We start from the raw sequence: 10,805 nt of genomic DNA on the forward strand, positions 1-10,805 counted from the left end.
GTGTCAGCGTGTTTGTGCGATCGTCTTTGTCAGTGCGTTTGTGTGTGTGTTTATGTGAGTGTTTGTGTGAGTGTCAGCGTTTTGTGTGAGCGTGCTTGTGAGAGAGTGTTGGTGTAAGCGGGTTTATGTGAGAGTGTGAGGAGGTTTGTGTGAGGAGGTTTGTGTCAGCGTGTTTGTGCGAGCGTGTGTGCGTCAGCGAACTTGTGTCAGCGCGTTTGTGCCAGCGCGTTTGCATCAGCATGTGTGTGAGAGTGTGATCATGTTTGTGTGAGCGTGCGAGTGTAGTGTGCGTGTGTTTGTGTGAGCGTGCTTGTGTTCAGCATGTTTGTATGAGCGTGTCAGCGTGAGTGTGTGTCAGCATGTTTGTGCGAGCGTCTTTGTGTCAGGCCGTTTGTTTGTGCGAGCGTGTTTATGTGAGTATTTTTGTGAGCGTAAGTGTTGTGTGAGCGTGTTTGTGTGAGAGTGTGAACATGTTTGTGCGAGTATTTGTGTGTTTGTGTGAGTGTTGTGTGAGCTTTGTCAGTGCGTTTGTGTGAGAGTGTGAGCATGTTTGTGTGAGCGTGCTTGTGTTCAGCATGTTTGTGTGAGCGTTTTTGTCAGCGCATTTGTGTGTGTGTGAGAGTGTGTGTGTGTGTGTGTGTGTGAGCGTGTTTGTGTCAGCATTTTTGTGTCAGCGTGTTTGTGCGAGCGTCTTTGTGTCAGTGCGTTTGTTTGTGCGAGCGTTTATGTGAGTGTTTGTGTGAGCCTGTTTGTGTAAGTGTTTGTGCAAGTGTGTTTGTGAGATTGTGATCGTGTTTATGTGACTGAGAGTGTCAGCGTATTTGTGTGAGCGTGCTTGTGAGAGAGTGTTGGTGTGAGCGTGTGAGAGTGTGAGGTTTGTGTGAGCAGGTTTCTGTGAGAAGGTGTGAGTGTTTGTGTCAGCGTGTTTATGTCAGTGTGTCTGTGCAAGTATAGATGGGTCAGTGTGTTTGGGTCAGTGTGTTTGTGTCAGTGTGTTTGTGTCAGTGTGTTTGTGTCAGTGTGTGAGCGTGTTGTGTAAAAGTGCTTGTGTGTTCATGTGAGTGTGTTTGTGTGAGAGACAGTATGTGAAAGAGTGTGTGTGTGTAAAGTAAGGTTAAAGTAGGTTTGTGGTCAGCGTGTTTGTGGTCAGCGTGTTTGTGGTCAGCGTTTGTGTGAGCGTGTTTGTTTGTTTGAGCATGTTTGTGTGTTTGAGTGAGTGTGTTTGAGTGAGAGACAGTATGTGAAAGAGTGTGTGTGTGTGTGTGTGTGTGTGTGTGTGTGTGTGTGTGTGTGTGTGTATGTAAAGTAAAGTTAGTATTATCAAATCCTTCCCAAATTTACACCTCCAGGAAATTTAAATTAGTTGCAAAAGTATTTTTCCTATTTTGTTACTATCTAAACCTGGGGTGTGTTTAAAATTAAGGTGAGTTCAATAATTAGAAAAAATCGAATACTTTCTATAAATTATTAGCAAAATGTTTAAATTACACCTATGAAAAAAACAGCCTCCTCCATATCCCCTCAAGCTGTCCTATCCATCACCAAGATAGATGCGTTTTCTGCCATTTAGGTAGAAGTAATCTTCAAACAATTTGCTTCTAATTTAGATTAAGTAGCTGGAAGGTATATCTTGCAAACTTTGGATGTGATGTTTGCCTATCAAACAATCGTTTGTGCGAGAGGGTTTGAACCTCAATGGGGAGGGTGCAGTGGTGCTGGGGAAGAAGATGGCTAATAGGTTGGAGGAGTTTTTAAACTAGAGACGGGGGGGGAAACCAAGGAAATAGGTAGGATGTGAGGCAAGCAAGGGGGAAGGGGAGAAGTGAATATAATGAGGGTGGAGAGGGGGGTGGGGATAGTACAGTTAGATCGTTAGAGAAGAATAGGATGCTAAATAACCCCAAAGTTTTATCTTGCATGCTGACCAACGCAAGAAGCCTGACCAATAAGGCGGATGAGCTGCGGGCGCTTATATCGGAGGAGAGGTATGACATCGTAGGTATAACAGAGACTTGGCTAGACGATAGCTACGACTGGGCGGTAAATTTAACAGATTATAGTTTATTTAGAAGGGACCGGAAACAGGGGAAGGGCAGAGGAGTCTGCTTATATGTAAAGTCACGTCTAAAGCCCAGACTAAGGGAAGATATAGGAGAGGGAGAAGAGGGGGTCGAGTCCATGTGGGTAGAGATAGAGGGGGCAAAAAATAATAATAAAATATTACTGGGGGTCTGCTATAAGCCACCCAATATAACAGAGGAGAATGAGAAACTGCTATTAGGACAAATAGACAAAGTAGCAAAACATAATGAGGTGATTGTAATGGGGGACTTCAACTACCCGGATATTGACTGGGAAACAGAAACCTGTAGATCGCAGAAAGGAAAAAGGTTCTTGACAAATATCAAGGATAATTATCTCTCCCAACTAGTGCAGGAACCAACGAGAGGGAAGGCAGTGTTGGACTTAATATTGACTAATAGGCCTGATAGAATAACTGAGGTACAGATAGGGGGGCACCTAGGTAATAGCGATCATAATATTATCAATTTCAAAATGCCCTTCAGTAGTAGGGTTATCAATAAGGGAACAACTAAAACATTAAACTTTAGGAGGGCGAAGTTTGATCAGCTGAAAGAAAACCTTCAACTTATAGACTGGGACAAAGTTCTTAATCAAGGAAATACGAATAGTAAATGGGAAACCTTCAAAAGAATTCTGAATACTCAGTGCGAGAGGTATATACCGTATGGGAATAAAAGGGCCAGAAATAAGAGGAAACCAATATGGTTGAATAAGAACGTAAAAGGGGCGTTAAATAGCAAAAAAGAGGCATTCAAGAGATTAAAACAGGAAAACAGCAAGGAGGCACTAATGTGTTACAAGGAAAAAACGAGAACCTGCAAAAAACAAATAAAAATAGCAAAGGAGGAAACAGAGAGACGTATTGCTAGCGAAAGTAGATCAAATCCCAAACTGTTCTTTACGTATATAAATAGTAAAAGGACTAAATCGAATAATATTGGACCGATAAAAAGAGATGAAGGCAAAATCATAGAGAAAGATGAGGATAAAGCTAATCTATTAAATAAATTTTTTTCGTCAACTTTCACAAAGGAAAAAGAACTAACAGGAGAAATGAGAAGTGACAAGCTTAATCCTCCACTAAGTATGACAAATCTAACCCAAGCTGGGGTACAGAAACGCCTCAGTAACATTAAAATAAACAAATCACCAGGACCTGATGGCATACACCCACGGGTACTAAGGGAACTAAGTAATGTGATAGACAGACCGTTATATCTTATATTTAAGGACTCTGTTGAGACTGGGTCTGTACCACTTGATTGGCGACAGGCGAATGTAGTGCCAATATTCAAAAAGGGAGCAAAAAGTAACACCGGAAACTATCGGCCGGTGAGTCTGACGTCCGTTGTGGGCAAAATTTTTGAAGGCTTTATTAATGAGGCAATCATGGAGCATCTTGATGCTAATAATCTATTAACCCCAAACCAACATGGATTCATGAGGAATCGCTCCTGCCAAACAAACCTGATTGACTTCTACGAGGAGGTTAGCTCTCGAGTAGATCAGGGGGAACCAGTGGATGTCGTGTATCTCGACTTCTCAAAAGCGTTCGATAGCGTGCCACATAATAGGTTGGTATACAAAATGAGAATGATGGGGCTAGGGGAAAATGTCTGCAAGTGGGTAGCTAACTGGCTAAAGGATAGAAGGCAGAGGGTGGTTATAAATGGAATATACTCAGATTGGGTAAGCATCACTAGTGGGGTACCACAGGGGTCTGTACTAGGCCCAATGTTATTTAATATCTTTATTAACGACATAGTCAACGGGATAAATAGTAAAATATCAATATTTGCAGATGACACAAAGTTATGTAAAACAATTAATACAAAAGAGGATAGTGAAGACCTACAGAGGGATTTGGATAAGCTGGGTAGGTGGAGCATTAAATGGCAAATGAGGTTTAACGAGGAGAAATGTAAGGTCATACATATGGGAAGGAAAAATGGAAGTCACCAGTACTCACTGAATGGGAAATCATTGGGGAATTCAGAGATGGAGAAGGACTTGGGCATCTTGATTGATAGCAAACTAAATTGGAGTGCCCAAAGTCAGGCCGCTGCTGTAAGGGCAAACAGGGTAATGGGATGTATCAGAAGAGGTATAGCTGCAAAGGATGAGAACATTGTTCTTCCACTGTACAAAGCACTGGTCAGACCACACTTGGAATACTGTGCTCAGTTATGGGCCCCAATATATAGAAAGGATATAAATGAGCTTGAAAAGGTACAAAGGAGGGCAACAAAATTAATAAGGGGAATGGAGGGACTGCAATACCCAGAGAGGTTGGCAAAACTAGGACTATTCAGCCTGGAAAAGAGAAGGTTGAGGGGGGACATAATAAATGTGTACAAATATGTTAGGGGACAGTATAGAGACCTTGCCCGGGATTTGTTCAAAAGGAGGGATATTACGGTAACAAGAGGGCATTCACTAAGACTGGAAGAGAAAAGGTTTCAGCACCAGCATAGGAAGGGGTTCTTTACGGTAAGAGCAGTGAGAATATGGAATTCACTGAGTGAGGAGACGGTAATGTCGGATTCACTAAACCAGTTCAAGCGGGGACTGGATGCTTTTCTAGATACCAGGCAGATTTCTGCATATACTTAAAAATAGAATAAAATAGTAGGTTGATACAGGGATTTATTCTGACTGCTGGTTTCAGAGTCGGGAGGGAATTTTTCCTCAGGTGAAGATTGGCTAAATCATTTGGGGTTTTTGCCCTCCTCTGGATCAACTTTAGCAATTACAGAACTAACAGGTCGAACTTGATGGACGCAAGTCTTTATTCGGCTTTACTAACTATGTAACACTATGTAACTATGTGTTTGTGTGAGCGTGTTTGTGTGAGCGTGTTTGCGTGAGCGTCTTTTTGTGAGCGTGTTTGTGTGAGCGTAAGTGTTGTATGACCATGTTTATGTAAGTGTTTGTGTGAGCGTGATTGTGTGAGCGTGTTTGTGCCAGCGTGTTTGTGTGTTTGTGTGCATGGGTTTGTGTGAGCATTGTGTCAGCGTGTTTGTGTGAGCGTGTGATCGGGTTTGTGTAAGAGTGTTTATGTGAGTCTGTTTGTTTGAAAGTGTCAGCCTGCTTTTGTCAGCCTGCCTGTGTCAGCCTGTTTGTATGAGAGTGTGAGCGTGTTGTGTGAGCATGTTGTGTAAGAGTGTTTATGTGAGTGTTGTGTGAGCCTGTTTGTGTGACCCTGTTTGTGTAAGCGTGTGTGTGTGAGCGTATGGGCGTGTGTAAGATTGTGATCGTGTTTGTGTGAGTGTTTGTGTGTGCATGCTTGTGAGTGTTTATGTGACTGTATGTGTGAGAGTGTCAGCGTATTTGTGTGAGCGTGCTTGTGAGAGTGTTGGTGTAAGCGGGTTTTTGTGAGAGTGAGAGCGTGTGAGAAGGTTTGTGTGAGGTTTGTGTGTGTCTGTGTCAGCGTGTTTGTGCAAGTGTAGATGGGTCAGTGTGTTTGTGTCAGCGCATTTGTGTCAGCACGTTTGCATCAGCGTGTTTGTGTCAGCACACTTGTGTCAGCGCGTTTGCGTCAGCGCGTTTGCATCAGCGTGTTTGTGTGAGAGTGTGATCGTGTTTGTGTCAGCGCGTTTGTGTCAGTGTAGATGGGTCAGTGTGTTTGTGTCAGCGCGTTTGCATCAGCGCTTTTGTGGGAGAGTGATCGTGTTTGTGTGAGCGTGCGAGTGTTGTGTGAGCGTCTTTGTGTCAGTGTTTTTGTCAGTTTGTTTGTATGAGAGTGTGAGCGTGTTGTGTGAGAGTGTTGTGTAAAAGTGCTTGTGTGTGAGCGTGTTTTTGTGAGCGGGTTTGTGTGTTTGAGTGAGTGTGCTTGTGTGTTCATGTGACTGAGTGTGTTTGTGTGAGAGACAGTATGTGAAAGAGTGTGTGTAAAGTAAGGTTAAAGTAGGTTTGTGTGAGGTTTGTGTCAGCATGTTTGTGTGAGTGTGCGTTTGTGTCAGCGCATTTGTGTCAGCGTGTCTGTGCAAGTGTGGATGGGTCAGTGTTTTTGTGTCAGCGCACTTGTGTCAGCGTGTTTGTGTGAGTGTGATTGTGTTTGTGTGAGCATGCGAGTGTTGTGTGAGCGTGTTTGTGTGAGCGTGCTTGTGTGTTCATGTGAGTGTGTTTGTGTGACAGTATGTGAAAGAGTGTGTGTGTAAAGTAAAGTTAGTATTATCAAATCCTTCCCAAATTTATACCTCCAGGAAATTTAAATTAGTTGCAAAAGTATTTTTCCTATTTTGTTACTATCTGAACCTGGGGTGTGTTTTAAATTAAGGTGAGTTCAATAGTTAGAAAAATCTGATACTTTCTATAAATTATTAGCAAAATGTTTAAATTACACCTATCAAAAAAACAGCCTCCTCCATATCCCCTCAAGCTGTCCTATCCATCACCAAGATAGATGCGTTTTCTGCCATTTAGGTAGAAGTAATCTTCAAACAATTTGCTTCTAATTTAGATTAAGTAGCTGGAAGGTATATTTTGCAAACTTTGGATGTGATGTTTGCCTATCAAACAATAGTTTGTGCGAGCGTGTTTGTGCGAGCGTGTTTGTGAGTATGTGTGAGCGTCTTTTTGTGAGCGTGTTTGTGGGAGCATGTTTATGTGAGTATTTGTGTGAGCGTCTTTCTGTGAGCGTGTTTGTGTGAGCGTAAGTGTTGTGTGACCGTGTTTGTGTGAGAGTGTGAGCATGTTTGTGTGAGCATTTGTGTGTTTGTGTGAGAGTGATGTGTCAGCGTGATTGTGTGAGGGGGTTTGTGTCAGCGCGTTTGTGTGAGCATGTTTGTGTGTTTGTGTGAGCGTTGTGTCAGCGTGTTTGTGTAAGCGTGTTTATGTGAGTCTGTTTGTTTGAGAGTGTCAGCCTGTTTGTGTCAGCCTGTTTGTGTCAGCCTGTTGGTATGAGAGTGTGAGCCTGTTTGTGTGAGCCTGTTTGTGTGAGCGATTGTGATCGTGTTTGTGTGCGCATGCTTGCGAGTGTTTATGTGACTGTGTGAGAGTGTCAGCGTATTTGTGTGACCGTGCTTGTGAGAGTGTGAGGAGGTTTGTGTCAGAGTTTTTGTGTCAGTGTGCGTATGTGTCAGCGTGTCAGTGTGTTTGTGTCAGCATTTTTGTGTCAGCGCGTTTGCATCAGCGTGTTTGTGTGAGAGTGTGAGCGAGTGTGTTTGTGTGAGAGACAGTGTAACATACCTGGCGGCGTCCTTGCATGGTGGTCCATCTCCCACTGTGCAAGAGCGCGCACTTGATCTCCAGTCCAGAATGTCTCTCTGGCTTCCCTCCATGCTGTCTGTTTGTGTCTGTTTCTGCTGCTTAAGGGTGGCGCCCGATCACTTCCTGCTTTTTGTACCTGCTGTGGGTCACACCCCTTGTGCGTCCTCAGCCTATTGCTGTCTGTCACCTGGTATATAGCTCAGCTGCTCCCATCTATTCCTGCCTGAGCATAGTGTTTCATTCAGTGTGTGCTTGCACTCTGAAGGTGCCAGGTCCCGTTCTGTGTTCTCTTGTCTGCCTATCCTGGAGGCTGTATTTCCAGGCCTGTCTGAACACGCTCCTAGCCTGTTCCTCCTGCCTTCTAGGGGCCGATTACCTAGACCCGTTCCTGTATCTTGTCTGACCTGTCTGAACACGCTCCTAGCCTGTTCCTCCCGCCTTCTAGGGGCCGATTACCTAGACCCGCTCCTGTATCTTGTCTGTCCTGTCTGAACACGCTCCTTGCCTGTTCGTCCTGCCTCTCTGGGGGCCGTATTCCCAGACCCGCTCCTGTATTCCGCTGCAGTGTCGGTCTCCTCCGTACACTCAGTTCCAGTCTGAACTCTCTCCTATCCTTTACCTGTTTTGCCTCTATGTCCGTTCCCTTCCTTTTTCTGCAGAGTCTGAACTCGTACCTAACTCCTGCTTGTTGTCTCTGTACTCCCGTTTGTGAGTTTGTGGTCCACTCGCTACTTCTCTGCAAGTACCCTGTGGGTGTCTGGCTCTGCCTTTCCCTTCCTGTCTGTTCCGTGTGAACAGAGCCCTGTCCCCCCTACTCAGCCTTGCCTGCTCTTACTCCTTTGCTCACCACTCCGGCGGTTCTAGCCTGCTCTGACTCCTTTGCTTACCGCTCCGGCGGTTCTAGCCTGCTCTGACTCCTTTGCTCACCGCTCCGGCGGTTCTAGTCTGCTCTGACTCCTTTGCTCACTGCTCCGGCGGTTCTAGTCTGCTCTGACTCCTTTGCTTACCGCTCCGGCGGTTCTAGCCTGCTCTGACTCCTTGCTCACTGCTCCGCAGCCTTGCTCCGCTCTGACCCTTTTGCTCACTGCTCCGGCAGCCTTGCTCCGCTCTGACCCTTTTGCTCACTGCTCCGGCAGTCCTGTCCTGCCCTGCTTCTGCCCGCTGCTCCGGCAGTCCTGTCCTGTCCTGCCCTGCTTCTGCCCGCTGCTCCGGCAGTCCTGTCCTGTCCTGCCCTGCTTCTGCCCGCTGCTCCGGCAGTCCTGTCCTGTCCTGCCCTGCTTCTGCCCGCTGCTCCGGCAGTCCTGTCCTGTCCTGCCCTGCTTCTGCCCGCTGCTCCGGCAGTCCTGTCCTGTCCTGCCCTGCTTCTGCCCGCTGCTCCGGCAGTCCTGTCCTGTCCTGCCCTGCTTCTGCCCGCTGCTCCGGCAGTCCTGTCCTGTCCTGCCCTGCTTCTGCCCGCTGCTCCGGCAGTCCTGTCCTGTCCTGCCCTGCTTCTGCCCGCTGCTCCGGCAGTCCTGTCCTGCCCTGCTTCTGCCCGCTGCTCCGGCAGTCCTGTCCTGCCCTGCTTCTGCCCGCTGCTCCGGCAGTCCTGTCCTGCCCTGCTTCTGCCCGCTGCTCCGGCAGTCCTGTCCTGCCCTGCTTCTGCCCGCTGCTCCGGCAGTCCTGTCCTGCCCTGCTTGTGCTCGCTGCTCCTGCAGCCCCGTCCTGCTCTGTTCTTGCCCACCGCTTCGGGCATTCCCTCTCTGCTGTGGTTGTCTACCGCATCTGCGGTTCTGTGACCCAGTCTGTACTGGGTCTTAACCTTTCTGTGCTCCAGCCCGTCCTTTCGGCCAGTACCTCCCTGCCTGCATACTCGCCTGTATCCACCCATCTGCATACCTGCCGTGTTTGCTTACATCCACCAGTCTGTGCCAGCCTAACCTGCCTGTTCCAGTAATCCCAGTGTGGGTCAACCCCCGTGTCCGGAGTTTGACCTGGAGTAGCACCTGGTCCCTCTACCCGGTTTCTCCCTGGTGCACTGGCGTCGTATGCCGTCGTGCCACCTTGGTCGGATCGGCCAGATACTTAGTCACGCCCCTCCAGGCACTCTCCGGTCCATGGTCCAGTGGAACCACAACACCCGCACACGCCAGTCAGTCCGGGCGTGTGCATAACAGACAGTATGTGAAAGAGTGTGTGTGTGTGTGTGTGTGTGTGTGTGTGTGTGTGTGTGTGTGTGTGTGTGTAAAGTAAAGTTAGTATTATCAAATCCTTCCCAAATTTACACCTCCAGGAAATTTTAATTAGTTGCAAAAGTATTTTTCCTTTTTTGTTACTATCTAAACCTGTGGTGTGTTTTAAAATCTGATACTTTCTATAAATTATTAGCAAAATGTTTAAATTACACCTATCAAAAAAACAGCCTCCTCCATATCCCCTCAAGCTGTCCTATCCATCACCAAGATAGGTGCATTTTCTGCCATTTAGGTAGAAGTAATCTTCAAACAATTTGCTTCTAATTTAGATTAAGTAGCTGGAAGGTACAGTATATCTTGCAAACTCTAGATGTGATGTTTGCCTATCAAACAATCGTTTGTGCGAGAGGGATTGTGTGTTTGTGCGAGCTTGTTTGTGTGAGCGTGTTTGTGCGAGCATGTTCATATGAGTATTTTTGTGAGCGTCTTTTTGTGAGCGTGTTTGTGTGAGAGACAGTATGTGAAAGAGTGTGTGTGTGTAAAGTAAATTTAGTATGATCAAATCCTTCCCAAATTTACACCTCCAGGAAATTTAAATTAGTTGAAAAGTATTTTTCCTATTTTGTTACTATCTAAACCTGGGGTGTGTTTTAAATTAAGGTGAGTTCAATAGTTAGAAAAATCTGATAATTTCCATAAATTATTAGGTGTAATTTAAACATTTTGCTATCAAAAAACAGCCTCCTCCATATCCCCTCAAGCTGTCCTATCCATCACCAAGATACATGCGTTTTCAGCCATTTAGGTAGAAGCAATCTTCAAACAATTTGCTTCTAATTTAGATTAAGTAGCTGGAAGGTATATCTTGCAAACTCTAGATGAGATGTTTAGCTATCAAACAATCGTTTGTGCGAGAGGGTTTGTGTTTTTGTGCGAGAGTGTTTGTGTGAGCGTGGTTGTGCGAGAGTGTTTGTGTGAGCGTGTGATAGTGTGTAAGAGTGTTTATGTGAGTGCTGTGTGGGCGTGTTTGTGTGGGCGTGTGTGTGAGATTGTGATCGTGTTTGTGTGTGCATGCTTGTGTGAGTGTTTTTATGTGAGTGCCAGCGTGTTTGTGTAAGCGTGTTTATGTGAGCATGCTTGTGTGTGTGTTTGTGTGAGATCATGTATGCATGCGTGATAGTGAGTGTGTGAGAGAGGGTGTGTATGTGAGTGTGTGTGCATGACAGTGTTTGATAGACAATGTGTGTGTATGTGTGTGTTTTAGAGTGAGTGAGTGTGCGCATGTGATAGTCAGTTTGTGTGAGTGTGTGTCTGAGAGTGTGTGTAGGAGAGTGAGAG

General features: G+C 45.8%; 1 protein-coding gene across 1 annotated transcript in view; it reads right to left on the reverse strand.

The window, feature by feature from the left end:
- The window catches only part of LOC141178652 (dynein axonemal heavy chain 7-like), a 42,416-nt gene extending 34,984 nt beyond the window's left edge, over nucleotides 1–7,432 (reverse strand). Inside the window, exon 1 of the mRNA XM_073660545.1 lies at nucleotides 7,276–7,432. Within this exon, the coding sequence (XP_073516646.1) occupies nucleotides 7,276–7,367 (92 nt within the window). The 5' untranslated portion in view covers nucleotides 7,368–7,432. The remainder of the gene's footprint in view (nucleotides 1–7,275) is intronic.
- Between the last annotated feature and the right edge of the window lie 3,373 nt (nucleotides 7,433–10,805).

Source organism: Phyllobates terribilis, unplaced genomic scaffold, assembly GCF_046119375.1.
Source record: "Phyllobates terribilis strain yellow unplaced genomic scaffold, ASM4611937v1 Scaffold_29__1_contigs__length_15306474, whole genome shotgun sequence".
NCBI lineage: Eukaryota > Metazoa > Chordata > Amphibia > Anura > Dendrobatidae > Phyllobates > Phyllobates terribilis.